At 45.6% G+C, this 18,458-nt stretch overlaps 1 protein-coding gene and 1 long non-coding RNA gene across 10 annotated transcripts in view; both read left to right on the top strand.

The window, feature by feature from the left end:
• Positions 1-907: 907 nt before the first annotated feature.
• Positions 908-3,138, top strand: LOC121233704. The gene is made up of 2 exons (XR_005933689.1): positions 908-1,384; positions 2,721-3,138. It is a non-coding gene; the product is annotated as an uncharacterized LOC121233704 (long non-coding RNA).
• Positions 3,139-6,087: 2,949 nt separating this feature from the next.
• The window catches only part of DNM3 (dynamin 3), a 200,373-nt gene continuing 188,002 nt past the window's right edge, over positions 6,088-18,458 (top strand). For 7 of the 9 annotated variants that reach the window (XR_003925936.1, XM_030032130.2, XM_030032131.2 and 4 more), the window contains exon 1: positions 6,088-6,309. Coding sequence is in view for 6 of the 9 variants with exons in the window: in XM_030032130.2 (XP_029887990.1) it covers positions 6,164-6,309 (146 nt within the window). In the remaining 3 variants the exon portion in view is untranslated. Of the gene's footprint in view, positions 6,310-6,830; positions 6,934-18,458 lie in introns of those variants that run through there. The other 2 variants (XM_030032132.2, XM_030032133.2) reach the window with 2 other exon arrangements.

Raw genomic sequence — 18,458 nt, 5'->3', positions numbered from 1 at the left:
CTGCTTAGGCACCACGATGCTTTGCCACTGCCACCACACCCTCACCGCTTGCTCCCTTCTGCTGCTGGCACCCAGAGCAAGGACATGTAGACATTTTTCTGGCAGGTGCTTCCCAAAGCAAACCTTCCTTAGCCACCACAGCCCAGGGTGGTAACAGCACCTGGGAGGGATCTTATCTAGCTGTTGGTGTGGAGGCAACAGCAGCCACATTTCAGCATCGCTGCTGGAGCCATCTCGCCAGCTTTGCAGCTCGCGCACCCTGTCCCACCAGCCTCTCCTTAGTAGGACCCACCTCTTCTCCACCTGTGGGAAATCCTCCTTCATTTGGAAAGCTGAGCGAGAGGGTGCATGAGCCCGAGGGTTTGCGGTTCCCCAGCCCTGCAGGGGCCATGGAAAGGGCACCCCAGGGGCTTTCACCCCCTGAATTGGTGGGGACCATGGCCACCACGCCAATGCAGGAGACAGGGCTGTTTTTGCCCAGAAGGTACTACGGCAGCTGTGCCGACAGCAAGCACGTCCCTCCAATCAGCGACTGTGGCTATATTTTAATTTGCCAGCAGGTTCTGCTTCAGAAACTGCTCTGTTCAGATCCCTTCTCTGATGCTCCCTGCCTTATTCCCCTTCACACAGAGGGACAAATCAGTGCCCTACTTTCTCCCTGGCCTGCTTCTATCCAGAGGGGGCAGATGCTTTTTTAAAATAAGTGCTTTTGATGGTTCCCAGGCACTGGAGAGCAGGGTTGGCCTGCTCCCTGCCTCAGATAAAGGATGGCAGCATGGGCATGTGCCCTCCGTACGTTGCTCACCACCTGGTTGCTCCTCTGCACCATAGTGTTTGGGGCAGCATGTGGTCACTGGTCAATGGGAGAGACAAGGCTGGAGCTCGAGCTGGGTGGAAATCTGCCTGCCCCCATACAGTTAGCTTCTAAAGATCCTCTGTGATGAGCACTTTTCTGAAAGATATTTATTATCCATCCAGCTTAGCGATGGCAAATTGCTCAACTGAATCAGCAGTGCTGCATTTAGTCTATTTTTAACTTATTTTTCAATTCTCAACATAATTCCAATGACATAGGTTTGTGTGTGTGCCCTTTATTTTACCAAAACCATCTCCTTTCTTGCCCAGGAGCTCATACAAAGGCTGCGTTCATCTCTCCCTTGTCCAGTTCTGCCTTTCTGTTGTGCTTCCTAATCACTGCATAACGCCACATCCTGGTGGAAAAACAAAAGCCATCTATTAGAAACAACGTAAGGATGAAATCTCAGTTCACTGCAGCTGTCCTTGCAGCTACTGACAGCCCTACAAGTTTGGTCTGGAAATACATTTCAGCTGGAAAATTGGCAAATTCATGAGCGCTGCAAATACCTGACATCCTCCTCTGCAGGTAAAATGCTCTGAGGCTGGAATAATTGATGTGTGGTAAATATTTCTCTCCTGGCAGCCAAAACATGCAGCTAATGTGTATGTTTGGCAACTGCGTTTCTGTTGAGTGTTTTGGCAATATACTCATGTTTACATCCCTTACTCCTCACTTCCTTCCTTTGCAGCGTAGGCACGCTGTAAGCGGCGGGATAGAAACAAGCACTGCTGTCACTTAGCAACCTCTGCTGGCTTTGAGATGTTGACTTTTTTTTCTTTCTGGATTTCCCAGCACAAAAAGAGATAGCTGCGTAACTCATCACATGGCTCAGGCATAAGGCTGTAGCCAGCTGGGCATGCTTTGGTCTGGTCCAGCCCAAATCCTTCTTGGAGCATCGCATCCATGTCCTGCTGGTGCTCCAGTGAGCGAGGCACTGGGAGTTGATGGGTCAGCCCTGGGTTTCATGATCTTGGGTGGAGGGATGCAGCTGGTCATGCCCAGCCATGGAGGCTCTTTGGCCCAGGGTGACTCTGTGGCCAGGCAGCTGGCAGGACAGTGACACTATGAGGCAGGCAGCGGTGGCATGCCACACATATAACCCGTATGGTATAATCTCCTTGGGTGTCACAGCCCAGATCCCTGCTCTGCAGAAGGACTGGAAGTGGCTGCGCTCTCGGGAAGAGGGTGGGGGTGGATGGAGGACATACTGCCTCCGGCTGAAAGTACGTCAAGCAGCTGGGAGAGATTTTTCAGTAATAAAAGCTGCAGGGAGGGAGCACTGAGGCTGATTCCCTGCAGCTGGGAAGAGCTCTGCCCGGGTGAGCCCGGCCCTGCTGGTGGGTAATGCTGCTGCTGCCGCCTGGGCATGGAAGGGCCGCAGCACAGCAAGGGCTGCAACAGCCACATCTTGGAGGGTGGAAGTACCTGGGAAGTGTTTTGTCCATGAAATCGTCCCTCGGAGAAGCACTTGGCTTGCCTGGCTTTGTGACCAAGGAAGCAGGCATGCTGCCAGGCTGCAGCAAGGGAGCGTGGCTCTTTGCCGGATTGCTCGGGGCCGCAGGGAAACAGGTCTGTGGGCTGCAATGCAGCACGGTGGCCTTTTTGTACCCTGCAACTGGATGCGCTCAACTAAAGGATGCAGCTGGAGGTCATAGGGCAGGAGAGAGGCCACCATGCTGGAAGGGACAGGGATTGGGGTGTTGCTGTCCTGCGATCTGTGAGTCAGCAGTGCCACAGGCTGCAGGGGAAAAGCAGAAAGCGCTGTCTCTTTACAAGGGGAAATGCTGCAGCCACTGCTTCTAATCACAGCTCTGCAGCCACTCTGGCTTTCGTTCACTGGCTTTAATTCTGTCTTTTGCAGCTTCAAGGTCTGAGCTCTCCTCCTGGCAGATATGCAGGCGTAATGCTGACCAGCGCCTTCATGTCAGCACTGCGGAGCCAGGTGCTGCTGAGGTCCTGGGAGCTCCCCTGTGCACAGGGCTCTGTGCCCACGCCTCCTCCTGCTTTGTGCCGATCAGCTGCTTGAAAAGCTCTGCAAGACTCTGGGTTTGTATCTGAAGCAAGAAGGAGGTGAGGAAGGTCCCTGGAGAGAAGAAGATCATGCGTGAAGGAGCCTGCCTCTTCTAAATACTTCCCTGGGGGGAGGTTGCAGCCTTGTCTGTGCTCTGCTCCCCTGGGGTCCTGCCCGCTCTCCTGGCAGGGGAGCGTGCCTGGCTCTTCACTGCAGGCATCTGCAAATCTCCTTTCTGGTAGTTTACATATAACCCATTTTTCATGAAGGGAATTGCACTGGTACGTGTTTATAAAGCAGCCTGGGGACCTGATCCAAATGTCCTCAGTTTTAATGTCACGCTGCCTGGTTAGGAAGAAGTGTCTGTGGGTAAGTTTGTGGGCTCAAATGCTGCAGATGCTGCACCCTGAAGCCAGACTGGTTTTGCTGTATATTTTTCTGGAAGTCAGGGCAGGACAAACCTGCTGTCCATAGGCTTGATCTGAAATGCACCGGAGGCTTTGGCAGGGCTGTGGGCCCGAGGCAGGTTGTGCTGGAGCTGGTGACATCTGGAAGTGAGCAGACCACGCTGACAGAGTCAGCGGTGCTGCCGTGCCACCCTGGGCAACAGGGCACCCTTCCTGCCGCGCCAGGGAACGGTGGTCGGCAAAGGTCTTCTCTCCTTGCTGAGCCTGTCACATGGCAAAAGGAAATGATAAATATCATGGGGCATAACTGAGCACAGGGTAAAAACAGAGCGCGTTTAGCTGGCTAACCGGTGAGCAATGCAGCGCTCTGCTCCTGGGGATCATGCCTGGTGCTCCCCAGGAAAACGGTTTCTTGCATGGTCCCCTGATGCTGGTTTGGGTCTTTTTTTTCAGGGTTATTCATTACAAGAAGCTTTGCAATGGTCTCTGCTAGTACTACCCCTGTTTCCTTTAGTTTAGCAACTCTGAGTCTCAAGAAATTCAGAAAGCCAGGCTGGGCTCCGTGCAGGGGTTTGAAGCAAGCTGCCTGGAGAAGTCAGTTAGAAAAAGCAGAGACCTGAATATATGCTCGAATGCCCTTCCTCTCTTCACTGTTCTCTTTGAGTTGTTGGAAAAAACGAGCACCCTTGTGATAACAGGGGCATGCGTAATGAAAATGTTCGTGCTTTTTCCAGGAGGTGGGAAATCTATACTTGGCTGCTTGTGGCTTTTTTTTGGGGGGGGAGAGTGGATTCTTGTAAGCGATGGAGCCACAGGGTGAGTGTGGTCACTTAGCAGCTTTATCTCAGCTTCAAGAGACAAAAAAGTTTGGTTTGGAAATTTCCCAGGCTTGGGGGAATAACTAAAACTTTTCCTAATCATAGATGTTTTCTTATATTTTTTTTTTTTTAATTGTGGAAGCAAAGAAAGATGTAACTTAAAGACCTAATGGAAAGGACAGTTCCCTAGGTAATCAATTTAAAGGTGTGCATAGCATTGCTCCCAAGGCATCATGCCTCTTTTAATCTTTGTTCATCTCTTGTGGAGATGCAATCCTATCGCCAGGCTGCTCTTCAACTGATCTTAATTATTTCACTGGGGCAGCACAAAGTGCTTTGGTGCTCAGACAGGGCGAATTTGGCCAAAACACGATACTGTTCTTCCCGACTTCCAGCCTCCATAGAAACCCATGAACTGGAGGAAGGCCAGGCAGCTACTCTAGTGCCTCCTGGCATAGCCTGCTCACTCAGGAGTGGGGAAAAAAAGTAATCATGCTGTTAATTGGCATAATTATGTCAATAACCCCCAGGCCCCATCTAGATAGAAATGATCGCAAGGCTTTTCCCAGGGGCTGTGATGCTGGGGAGGTGATCTAACTGCAGCGGCAAAGCCACTGCTAGAGAAGCCATCTGCGTTACGCCGATTAAAAACTTTTAAGCCAGAGCTAAAGCAAACTGTTCATTTGTTTCCAGGATTAGAAGTCAGTCTGTCGTAGAGAGTCATTTTTTAGAATTATTGAGAGCTCTGGCCAAGAAGTTTTGATAATCCTCCAGATTGTTAGTATCTGTCAGCCTGCGGGATGTTCGCAGTTCCCTTTTGTTTTGCTTTTCACGCTGAGCAAGGCTGGTGTCTGGTTCAATACAGAGGATAACTTTTATCGTTGCAGGACTCCAAAGCCTCTGTTTTGGATATTTCTGTGTTGTGACTGCTGCCAGTAATCACAGATAAATCTCATCTCTGTTGTTCGCCTGTGCTTTTAGCTCAGCCCCAGTATGCATTTTTAACTGAACCCACTGCAATGACATGGCTCAGACCTTGTTATCCCTTCCCAGCCTGTTCCTGAACCACCCACCTGCTACCAGCCCTGCCGGATCCAGCTTCTCGGGCCTGCACTGACACGGTTCCGGTGAATGCGTGTCTGACCCTGGCAGCACTCCTGCCTGTGGCTGAGCCTCGGTGCCGTTTGCCAGGGCCCCTCATGTGCTGCAGGGGTGGATCGTGGTTCCTGCTGCTCCTGTTCCCATCGCAGGCGGGAACCGGGAAGAATTCAGCCACTGGGACTGTTCCAAAATACCCTGCTCGGCAGATTGGGAAGTGCTGAAGCCAGCTGTCTGCCAGGTCCCATGCCGGCAAGTGGGACCCAGCTCCCTCGTGTGCTCCCGATTTGGCCCTGTTCCCAGTTTGGTGCCAAACTCGTAGAGGAAGAGCGCATGCCAACCTCCCTTGGGTGCTGGAGGATGGCACAGCCAGGCACGGCCCTGCGCTGGGGGCTCGTGGGGGATGCCACAGCCCCTTCTGCCACCGAAACGGGGTGGCCGGCTGGGGTCGGGGCTCTCGGGGGAGAGGGGCAGCGCGGTGGTCTCATGGGTGGGTGCGCAGATCTGGGCAAACCGTGGTTCTCGCGGCCAAGGGTCCCGGCCCCGAGGCCGGCTTGTCCATGTGTGGATGTGTGGGGACGAGCCCATCCAGCCGCTCGAGCGGAGCGAGTGGGCAGCGGGTGAGCGGGGGCTCCAGGCTGCCGGGAGGACCCCGCGGATGCTCCCTGCAAGCTGCTGGCCTGTGCCGGTGACCGGCAGGAGGCTCAGCCGGTGCCGGACAGCGGAGGGGCCGCTGCCGCCGCAGAAAGGGCAGAGGGTACCGCACCACCGGGGCTCTGCCCTGCCCACCGGCACCGGGCGGGGGCGTGCCCGCACCGGGCACGGGCGTGGCCTTTCCGCGGAGACCCCGCCCCCAGGCTCGGGGGTGGGACGCATGCGCAGTGCGCCGGCGTTACCTGTCAGCGGCGGCGGGCGGAGGAGAGGAGAGGAGGCGGGGAGGGGACGGCGCGGCGCGGCGCGGCGCGGCGGGATGGAGGGGCTCATCCCGCTCGTCAACCGGCTGCAGGACGCCTTCGCGGCGCTGGGCCAGAGCTGCCTGCTCGACCTGCCGCAGATCGCGGTGGTGGGCGGGCAGAGCGCCGGCAAGAGCTCCGTGCTGGAGAACTGCGTCTCCAGGTGAGGCGGCGGGCACGACACCCCCTCAGCGTCCCGTCCCCCCCCCCGCCCCGCGCGCTGTTCCCAACGGTTGGTTCCCCCTCCCTTCCAACGGTTGCCGCGCGCGCCCCCCCCTCCCCTGCAGCGCCGCGCCTCCCCCCCCCCCCCCCCCCCCGTAGCGGCGGGGGGAGGCCGGTTGCGAGCGGGGATGTACGAGGCGGGGGGGGGGGGGGGATTTCCCGGCTCCGCGCCGACCGGGGGTGCTCGGTGTGCCCCCCCCCCCCCGGTGCCGCGGAGGTGGGGGCGAGGCGGGCCCTGGCACGGCAGCGTCCTTGATGTGCGTGCTGCGGGGAAGCGGCCGCGAGTCCGGTGTGAGGGCGTTCGTGTGCCCGGCGGGGGGGTGGTGGTGGGGGTTAACCGCCGTCTGGGGAAAAACGGTGTTTAAAGCCCCAAATCCTAATTACGGTGGGAGCTCTGGGTCTGGTCGGTTAATGGGTCTCATACCGTTGCTTACACTTTGTGCCGTCCTAAGGCGCGTATGGGTATTAGCACCTTTTCCAAAAATTACTGAAGGAAGAGGGGGGAAGCCTAATGATTCAGGTGGCCCTTTCAGCGGACAGACTGCATCTCTGAAGATCTCCTGAGGTAAACATGAACTTCACGTGCTGTTTTCATAAAGTTCCTGCTGCGTTTGCCGCAAATAGCTTGCAGGCTCCTGGAGGGGAGGTGGTGTTTTCAGAGCGTAGCTGCAATCGTTAGCCTCTGCGTATAGGATCAAAAGTACTGCTGTATTGTCAGTGACTGGGGAATTTTGATGCGCGGAGATCTTCGTTAAAGGTAATATTAAGTGCTGTGTCTCTCCACAACCTGGCCATGTGTCAGACTGCAATAGCTCTTGATATACAGTATAAAAGTACTATACAGTTGTTCTTTATCTCTACTTCAGAACTTATTGTGTTAAACGTCAGTTCTTCCTCTTCTTTGTACTTGAAGACTGGAGCTAACTACTGCGTCGATGTTACTGCCAGTCTCTTGAGTTTCAAAAGCACAAGCTAGATCCTTATAATCACTATTGGCTATCAAATTATTACAGTTTTCTTCAAACAAGTCTTAAAAAGGTATTTTTGTAACCTTTTGACTTTTTGATCTGTGTGTCCACAAAGCTGTGCAAAGCACATGTGCTGAGGAGGAAAGGCATCTTCATCTTTCTTGTCAACAAGGATATTTTGGTCCCCAGCCTTGTCTGGGGTGGCATCCACCTGGAATTGGGGCTGAGTGTGGTGGGCTGTGGGCTGATGTCTTTCTCTGGATCCAGCTGTGCTGATGGAAGAGGTTACTGCTGCCAGATGCTTGTTATTGCTCCCCTGCTAGGGGGATCTGCTCCATCTGATCCGCAGGTGGAGCTGTTCTTCCAGTGCAGTGCTCTCCCGCCCCTGCTGCCTGGATGCGCCTGGCTAGAGCAAAAGGTGAAAATGAACACTTTGTTCTAATCTGGCCCGTTTGGACAAGAGGCTGGAACCAGCTGCACTAGTGAGACATAGACGTTTCTAGGAAGAATTATGAAGAAAATCTAAGGGCAATGAGTTTTCACCTGTGCAGTTATTAATCATGCAGCCTGCGGACACTGTAAGGGAGTGTCTTCAGAGAAGAGCTTATAGACTACTGTGAAGCACCAGGGTGTCTCTGTCACATGGGAGCTGGAATTTGGATTCTTTCAACCCTGTCTGAGAGTTCCACATCGTTGTTTTATTCAGAAACTTCTTGAGATACAGTATCAGCTGATCTGTAGTGCCTCCCTACTTGCAAGCTTGGAGCCTATTGCAAATGTGGCATTAAAATGCATTACTTCAGACCTATTCCATGAGAGTTAAGCAACTGTTTTATTCGTGCCTTTTCTCCAGACTGAGTGAGTATGTGTAGTCAGCAGATATGTACTTGCTAAGCTGTGAGAACTTGACTGTGAACCCTTGGAACCAGATTAATAAATATCCAGGAGATCGGAAGAGCATTGTGCTTGTCAGATCAGCAGGCAAAATGGTCTATGGCTCTTTTTAGTAAGCCATTGGACATTCCTGTTTTTACAGGATAACGAAGCTGCTCTCTGCAAATAAGAGGTTTATTACATCCGCATCTGTCTTAATATGGCTTATAGAGGTAGCATGTCTCATCATAGAGACATGCTGCACTCATTTCTTTTTGTTAGTGGCACATTGCATGATGTGTGTGATTAACCACAGGGCGAATATTAACTAATAGTAAAACAGCTTTGAAATTTACATCAAAATAAAATAGTTTCAGCATTGCTCTGAAGTTTGAGCGTTAATGCTCGTGGTTTCTTGTTTGGGTTTTTTGGCTTTGTGTTTTTGTGGGGGTTTTTTGTTTGTTTGTTTTGGGTTTTTGTTGTTGTGTTAGATTTTTATCTGCCACATGAATCATCGTCATTAGTAGATTTTGAACTCTTAGCCTTCAGAGAGACATTCAAGATCTCCTCTCTTCAGGAACAACTGTAATTCATAAGAGGAAGGCATGCTATCCTCCCTGTGGAAGGCAGGGTCTTGCTACAAACATGCTGTTGGTTGATAACCTGAGTATTTGTTAGTGGAGCTCTAGTGAAGTTAGTAAGGTTCTTCTTAACTCTAGGTTCAGATTGTTGTTCTCTGCTCCCTGTAGCCTCTAGACCATTGTGCCCATTTCAGTCCTTCACAGGGTCTTTGCTTGTGCAAGGATGACTTTCCCCCACACACTTGGACAGAGGAAAGCTAATTTCTAGCTTGTAGGTGGTATCAGAGTTGGAGCTTCTTTATGGAGCTGAACTACCCAGGAAACACATTGGGCTACACTGCATTACCCAGCACCTAGTTTATGCATTGATGTAATTTTTCAGAAGGGTTGTGAGGGATGTGGCTCTGGCATCATTCTGTGGGCTGGCAGATGGTTCTGGAAGTGGGATCCAAGTCCTGTTATTTCTGAAGCTGCTGAATGACACGCATCCATCACTGTCTCCAGGGTAGCACCAAGCCTTGTTTAGGTGCACACTGCATCCTTAATTACTAGCAACAGTCAGTGAATACGTTGGGATTAGATTGCATGTTTGATCTGCATCAGCGCTGGTGTTACGTGAGGATGAATTCTGCATGTTTGCCTGCTCCAGGAATGATGCGACACCAAGAACTACTTGTGTCATTGTAGGTTGGAACAAGGCTGGAGAGGGGCAGTGTCAAATCTCTCAATGTAGCCATTATTGTTGCTATTTGGTATTTGGAGAGTTTGCTCTTCACTTACTGTTCCTCTGTGTGTAAGGAGACTGCTTCTTTTGGTAGTCAATGACTGTGTTTGAAGGGTTTCCTCTCAGGACTCTGGTTATATTTAGATGGAAACAGAGATTCCAGAGAGCATGTCAGGACAACAGTAATTTCCATTTATGGGTTAGACCTTCATGTGTTCCTAACTGGAGCTCATGGCACTTGTTTGAGGAAATGGTATTGTCTGAAGAGCAAATGTTCTTCTTATCTGCTTCTCTTTATAACAGAAGTAAACGTGCCCTTAAAATACTGAGCCAGTGTTTGAAGCAAAGGATCTAGTGCAATCTTCTGGTAGAAGTTGGTGGGAGAGAGATGCGAAAGCACAAAGGGGAGGCAAACATCTAATACTAAGAGATTGCCAGTGGGAGATAGGTATTTCGCCTCATCTTAGTTCTTTGCTACAGATGAGTACAGGACCATCAACTTATATGTTGTTTGTGCTTTTTAAACATCTTGCTTTTGATAATAATAGGGTTACTTAAAAGAAAACTAATGGTAGGAAGCAATCCTTGGAAACTGTATTTGGAGAGAAAGCATTTTCTATTATTTCATATATCCAAATGGGCTTTTGAGATAACTAGCTTGCCATCTGTGCCTTTAACTTGTTAGGGCTTCTTTCTCCAGATTTGAATCAGAACCTTGTTTTATTCTTACAAATAGCAAGAAATTAATAATTAGATTTCAAAGCTGAAAGCTCTGTACTTCCTTCCCTGCTTAATATAATATAAACTGCATGTGGCCAAATAATTGTTTTATAAAAGATGTGAACTCTTGATTGTAAGCCTGTCAGTCATAATCAAACAAGTACTTTCGTTTTAAGAGCCTGAGGTCTGGTTTTGTAATACAGCTTTACAGCTTTTTGATCTGAGATGCTTTTGATAATCTTACAGCCACTGCATGTTGTGTAACTATTTATTATGACATATGTACTAAGTTGTTGTTGGTTTTTTTTTAAATTATGATTCCTTGTGTGTTCAGCTCATTCTTTTTTGCTTGAGATGGTGGTTGTGAAAAGGCTGTGTTCAGTCATTAGGGGAAGAGAAAGGACTTTAAATCTGGCTGTTGAAGCACAGAATTTCTCCAAAGAAAGTAGATGTTTACTTAGATTGCGTGCTTCCTGTGGGAGTTATAGTTAAAATTGGTGCAGATATTTTATTCTTTTAGTTACTAGTCATTGACAGAAAAACTTTCTTACAGAAAATTCTCCTCTTCTGTGAAACAGGCATGAAAAAGCTAAGCAGTTGGAGATACAAACTGAAATGTGGTGCTGTGGATTTTTTTTTTTAATCTTAAGAATCTTCTGGAAATGAGAGTCAGCCACTCCTTTTCCTGACTAATTAAGCCATTGTACAGCTGTATTGAACATATTGGTCTAGTTATCAAAATACTCTGGTGCACTGAAAGCAAGAATTGTTTCTGGGTATTCCATTAAATAGAAACAGCAGCAAATGAGACAGCGGCTCATCTAGGTTTCTTCCCCAAGTACATTTTTACATTTAGAGGTTGCAGAACAAACTTGGCTATTTGGATGAGATATAGATGGCCTAGTTTTGTCCTTAAATGTAACTCTGTTGTGGATTTTAAGTTCATTTTCATGTCAAGTCTTGAGAATTAAGATATGCAAAGTAAAGCAAATGTGTAGTTAAGAACAGACGTGCAAACAAATATGCTGATTTCAACACACCACCACCCCCAGCCCCCCCACGTGAAGTAAAAGTTTTCCTCTAAAACTACTTCGAGGATCTGTGTCTCTTATTTCTGGCATTTAAATTTTACCAATTAAAAGCTTCTATTTTAAGAAAAGCCATACTCTGTAATGAGGCACAGTATAGGGACCCCTGACCTATATTCTGGCATTTAAGTTCAGTATATCAAGCAGTTTACAGAGATGCTAAATCAGTAAGTAACACTTAACACTTTTGTAAAGTGTACCTCCAAGAATACATATACATATGCTCTTAATTTAACTTCGGCATACTATGTATGATTAGGGTATTGTAGTGGTTTAGTGAACACAAGCTTAATATTTGAAGTCTGAGACCTAGACTTCAGAAAAACCTCAAAGCCCTGCAAAAAACCCAACCCTCAAAAAACCCTGGTCTGGTCTTGAGTGCCTTCTGAGAAATTGATGCTACAAATTCAGTGGCAGTTGTTACTGGAAGTTCAGTCCATCGAGGTACTGAAGGTGACTGCACACCTCTGATCATTTTTAAAGGTGAATAGTCATCTAGTAAGAGGTTTGTGTGGGTTTTTTCTTTTTTTCAGACCATAGGTATCCACTTAACTTTATCAAAACTTTCTTGATTCCTAATACAGAGACACTTCTAAAAATTCAACAGTGTCTGACTCTCTAGGCTCTTGCATAATCTTATAAATCCCGAAACTCGCTGCCTTCAGGAAGGAGCCCACACTTGGGATTTTGTAGTGTTGAAATCAACGAATAGCAAGCGCCTTTGTTGTCTTGCTGTTTCTTGATGGGCATTGCTCCTGCTAATGTTTCAAGCTTATGTTATTTGCCTTTGTAGATGAGAGAGAAAACAAGGCTTTCCAGTTTAGATAAATAGATGTTAAAATTATTATTGTTTGGACATTCACCTGTAAACATAGGGAGTGATGCTGCTATGGATTGCAGCGGAGAAGTAGAAGCAAGGACACTGTTCTCTTCTCTGCCACTGATTTACTGTATGACCTCAAACTGGTTTTTAAACATTACCTGCATCTGTATCCACATGTATATGCCTCGAGTCTTTACTCTGTCTTAACTGTATGTAGGATTTAGATTTTTATTCCTTTATTTTTAAGTTGCTTCTATTTCAAAAGGAAGATGTTAGCATATAATCTTAAAATCAGTGTGGGATAACTGTGATTGTGGTCTAAAACTTGCTGTTTATGCATTTCTTTGCTTTGTGTGATGGCTGCTTTAGATATCTATATGGTACCACACCTGGGTATTAGATTCTGCTTTGAACAGCTGAGACGTAGCAGCATTTCTGCTTCCCAAAAACGGACCCATGCTGGTGCTTAGTTTGTACCCCTAACAGCTTAGTCGTTGAGAGAGATCGTGTTTGTGGTTCGCTATCCAACAGTTGATCAGTGAGTAAACTGATGGTATTCATGGGTTTCTTAAACAATGTCTGCCTAGATTGCAGGCACAGAGGGGCAGAAGCCATTTTTGCTTTTTCTGTGTTTTTTTTTGGGGGGGGGGGGTGTTTTGTTTGGGTTTTTTGTTGGTTGGTTGGAGTTTTGTGTGTGGTTTCTTTTGTTTGTTTGTTTGTTTTTTAAACAGTGCATTTCAAAATAAGGCCTTCTAGTAAATAGAAGCCCATGAACTCCCCTTGTTTGCCATGCTCGTGTGTAATGAGTTACTGGGAATCCTTTTAATACTGTGTGTCTGCAGTGTAAAGCCTGTAGTGTAAATATGCTGAGAACAGGAAATGAGCATTATTTAACTGTGACCTTGCATCTTTTTCTTCAGCAAGTTGCATTGAGATGAACAAGGCAGCATTATTGAACTAGAGAGGAGCAAAATCCCATTTAACTGCATGCTGGGCTTTGATGTACTGCCAAGTACTGTTGTCTGTGATAGCCTCTGGGATGCAAAGGAGACTGTAGCTGTAGATAAGAGAGGTTTTCAACCAAAGTGTCTAGCGATAATGTCAGCTTTTATAATTTGTATGTGGAAGTTATGCTTTTAATTCAATATCTAGTGTAGTATTTCCGCATGCTAGTTCCCATGCGAAATCACCAAGACTTCGTTCTTCTGATATGCAGGAGATTTACTATTTGCTGTAATACAACTAGGTTTCCACTCTCATAGATGATATAATCAAAGCTGGATTAATCTTAAGCACTCAGTACTTTGTTTACTATGTACAGTGCAAGTGCGTAAAAATGTACACATGTATTCAGTAGTGCTTAGCTATAGAGGATGCTCTAAAATGGTCTGTGTGTAACTCACCTGCAGAGAATAGGCAGGGCTCTGTGTAGCAAGCACGAGAACCACTGGAACATGTCTCAAGCCTCTACTGCACGACAGTGGATGAAATGGGCTATGTTCCAGATCTGTTCAGCAGCCAAGCTGGAAGCTGCAGAAGAAATTTTAGCATAATCCATCAGAGGCAGTGTTGTGCCTTTGCGTGCTCACCTCTTAGTTTGTTCAGGTGCTAAACAAATGTTGACAGAAGATCCCCAATCTGCATCAGATCTAGGAAATAGGCTGGAGAGCCTTAGGAGCCTGGGCTGAGACCTCCAGCATTATGACTTTGTTAGTGTTCTGGGAAGTAGCAGCACAAAACACTGTTTTGGTCAGACTTTTAGTATAAAATTTTCTCGTGGTAATAATTCAGTTTCTGGTGAGCAGAGAGATGGGAGATCATGGCTGATATTAAATTTCAATATTTAGCTAAACAGACTTTATGTTGTCGTGGACAATATATTCATTTGCACATACTATAGGCTCAAAGCAGGATAAACGGGCAGGTAAAAAAGGATAAAATGGCTAGAGAAGAGAAGTTGTTTGAAAGACTTGGATCACTTGTTTTGGAAACACCCCCTTTCCCCCCTTCCTTCTGTAGTTGTCCTTCTGTCTATAAATTCAGGCTGTCTTTATACTGCAGTTCCCATTATGTATACATTCTGGAGGGAGTAGAAGAATTGAATCCAGTTACATTCCAGCTCTGCAAAATAATTTGAAATGGCTTGTATCAAGAAAGGTAATTGTACAGTTTGACACCTTGTCCACCACAAAAGAGATAAATGTATTTTCGTAATGCTTCTGAAGAGGCAAAGTTTTTTTAGACTTGACTAGGACGTGGCATAGCTGATTGTATGCTATACCACTGTTTAAAAAGTCTGTATTGGTGGATCTGAGTGTTCAGGACTGTGATTTGGGAAGAAGGGCAGGAGCTTATTTTGGCTGGGTTTTTGATGACAGCACTGAAATTTGCAATATCTAAAAGTTTTGTCATGACAGAGTATCCAGAGGTGATTTATTTGCTAAATGCAAGTAATTATATAGTAGTTAGCTTCACGTAGCTGATATGCCTGCAGTGTTGGGGACATGCTGTTTTCTTTCTGATCCTTGCAATCAGAATTTTTTTCTGTTTATATGTTATAAAGGAAAATGTTTTACTCAAATCTCTTCTAAAGAAAAATTGTTAATAGTATTTGGCAGCTGTAAGTGATAAAAAAACCAACTTCTATTTAGAGCACTGACAACAATTTAAAGTGAGTAAAGTATTTTTGTTGTTCATTTCTTGTACTGAGATACAAAATCTTGCTGCATTAGTATTCATCCTGAGAATGGATGGGCTTTTATGCACCAACATCCTATGCAAATTAGTCCTTTCCTAAGACCAAACATATCTGATTAGGGAGAATACAGTTGTCCTGCAAAGCCTGCTTTATTCTTTTCAAGACAAAAATTCTGAGAATTGTTGGGGTTTTTTTGGTGTTTTGTAGTTTCTTCCCCTTCCACCCCCGGCTTGGAACTGATGGAGACTACCATTGGGCAGGAAATAGCAGAAGCTTTTGTAAAATCTTAAAAGAGAAAGAGGAAAAAGGGCATTTTCACAAATAGAATTAGGATGATGCAGCGAAGTTTTGGATGCCTGCCAGGGAGGACAGATGCATCGTGCATACAGTGGCTTGCCGACGAGATTGCACATTGGCAGCTTCCCGATCTGTTAATACAGCAAACCTACAGCCTGAGCATAATCACTGCAAACAGAGCACTGTTCATCTTACCACTTTTGTGGTTTTTCCTGGCAAGTTTTCATAGCTGTGTATGGCAAGTTTTCATTCCTATAAACATTATTGAGACTTTAAAACTTTTTATCACATAAAAGTTTGGGTTTTTTTTAATACTAGGAAGTACATTTTCTTTCCTTGCTTCAGTGAACAGGCTTGCCTTTTTCTGTGCAGAAATGCACTGTGAGGTACTCACTGCTGTCGAAATACGACATTAGATTTGGGGTACTAATAATGGTCTGTGCCTTCTTAGACTTCTGTTCAAATGTCCCCTACTTCGGAGAACCTGTTGACTCCAGTCATGTTTAATGGAAGACTTCACCACTGGGACTATAGTAATTTTTTGGCACTGATTTTCTCACAGCCCTATAATGTGTATTTTAATGGGGGAGATGGAGTACTTTCTGGCTGCTTCTTAAGCAGAAATGCTGCTGCTACTTAAAGAAAGCATCTTCCAGATATGAGAGAAGTATAATGTCAGTGGTTTTTAAGCCTGTTCTGTCTCCAGTCTTCTGCATGAAGAGGAAATCTCAAGCTTGGCTTTCTTGCCTTAGTGGTGCCTAAGCATTGTCTCTGAACTTAGTTGTTATGGAGGTGCTCAGTTTGTATGACTGATATCTCTTGTTGTCTTATTTGAAGTTCTTCAAGGGCTTTTCAAAAATACCTTATTTCTCATCTTTAGAGTAAAGGCTTACCATGTTCCCATGGTTAGGTCTGTTTGGGTGGATTTTTTTTCTACCATTCCCCTGTGGATTTTTGTGTAGTTGGTCTCAACTCCATAAAGGAGTTGGGGAAGGGAGACCAAAGAGACATTTTAGGCTGCTACGTTGTAGTGCTGTGTAAGAATTTCAAGATTTTTTTTTTTTTTTTTAATTTATTATTCTTGATTCAACTTGTGTGCTTACCTGAAAGTGATGGATAAGATAACTGGGGGGATCCCTGCTTTGGCTGTTCAGTTCCAGTAGTTCAGCAATGGTGATGAAGGACACCGCTGGGTTGGAAAATGTCTTTTCAAAGACACCAAGTTTACCCACCCTGCTTGAAAGGAAGAGATAGTTAACAGCCCTAGGATGTCTGGAAACTCAGTTTCTCACCCCTAAAGACATGCCCAAACTGCGTGGGCTGCAATGTGTAGTTACTACTCGTGTTTTGATTCAGCAGATTAATTAAAATGATCTCTCAGTTGAAGGAAGATTTACCGTGAAGGAATGGTTACTGCAAACTGAGACCAAACTTCATTGGAGAAGTTGACCTAAAGTGTCATGATAAGGATGCTAGCATCTATGCTGTGTGGTTTACAAAAAAACCCTGGAAAGACTGGTATTGAGCTTTAGGAGCTAATATATCTGAGATCACTAAAATCTACAGCCTCTTAATGCATTTAGCTTGCCTAGTAGGCCTAATTAAGATAGGTATCATTGGTCTTCAATAAAGAAGATTAATTAGTTTGCACATCTTCATGCAAGTCCCATTATGTTAGGCTGAGATTTTGCAGCCATTGAACAAAGCTGTGGGAGACTCTCTTGATTGACAGACATTGTGCCAAAGCGAAAAGCATTTACTCTTCTGTAACTAATGAAAGGAGGTGAGGGATTAAGTGGTGATTGACAATAAGAATTGGTCTCTGTACTTTGAGCTAATGAAGAAGAGCATATATAGCCAAATATCAGTGTGATGTATACTACTGTATTACTACTGTATTACTGAAAAAAAAAGAAGATATGTGGTTGAGAACATCAAAGTGCAACAGAAGTAACGTATTAAAGCTTTTGTGACTTCTTGAAAATGTGTCCTGGGGTTATCTTTGTACTGTCATTTGGAGGGTAGAGGAATTGTGCTTCCAAAGCCACTAAGGAAGAATAAATACAGTGATGTCTAGTGTCAGTGATGACAAACCTCCTCTTAGAAAGTACTTCACTCGACATTATGAATTTAATTCCTAAGAAAGTCTCTGCTTAAATGCAAAGTACAGTTCCCATCGCTTGGATGTACCTTGCTTTGTAACGAACAAAAGTGCATGAAGGATCTACTGCAGGGTCCTCTGTGGTGTTGGTGAGCACAGGAGCAAATGCAGGCAAGATAGAAAGAACATGTCTACCAAAATAGGTCTTCAGATATGTATTTTTAGCATTAAGAGTTCTTTAGTTATAAATTAACTGGTTTTGGTTTATGGGTTTTAGAAAGTGAACCTGAGGAAAGAAGTTAGAAATTATTAATGTCTCTCTTCTGTAGGCTTACACTGGACCATGCTTCTCCCTGTTTTGTTCTTTTGTAGCACTTTGAGGCTAAATATGATAAATGCAAGAAAAATGAAAGCCTTTTGTAGTGCATTTGCCACAGAACTGGGAGATGCTTGGCTGCATAGATGTGTGTAGGTGTTCACTGTGAAACAGTGTGTTCTTTTGCACAAGATATGGCCATTCAGCAGCTAGTATGAGCCACAAAGACTACAAGTGCTCCTAGTGTGCCAGGCTGGAGTTGGACAAAACAATAAACACTGTGTTGGAAAAAGGCCCAGGAAAACTGTTGACTTTGGGTATAATTGCTTCCTATTGCAATTGAAGCTGCATTGCAGTCCTTGGCAAATCTTGGGAATAAAGGCCTGTGTGGAATGCTACTTGTTCATATTAGCTGCTCCTGGAACATGGCCTTTCTGCATTTGAGGGAGGATTAGGCTCTTGGGATGATCTTTGGGTTAGTGGAAAAACTTTTATAAGTAATATTACCAAAGCTGTTTGGCAAAATGAATTAGGTTTAGATGGGTCATTTGTGCTCTTCTGTAAGAGAATTATGGCTCTTGTCCTGAGCCCTTTCTCAGGATGAAGTTTCTACCCCTTGCGAAAAATGCAGAGGCTTTTTCTTTGGAGGCACTTACGATTTTTTTGACAATTCATCGCTATCAGTTTTACTTGTTCCTAGCTCTTAATTATTGCAGTTACTATGTAATTATTGACATTTTCCTCCATTATTTGATTTCCTGTATTCCCCCTATGGTTTGTGTGAATTCATTATATTGTTATTAATGTAAATTAATCACCATTTATCCTATATAATACTGACCATGTAACTGATCAAAGTGCAGAACATTTCTTGTACCATACAGGCAAAGTAAAGCAGATT

The sequence above is a fragment of the Aquila chrysaetos genome, chromosome 12 (genome assembly GCF_900496995.4).
Source record: "Aquila chrysaetos chrysaetos chromosome 12, bAquChr1.4, whole genome shotgun sequence".
Taxonomy (NCBI): Eukaryota; Metazoa; Chordata; class Aves; order Accipitriformes; family Accipitridae; genus Aquila; species Aquila chrysaetos.
Note: the sequence above shows the minus strand (reverse complement) of the source record. Positions and strands in the feature narration are given on the sequence as shown.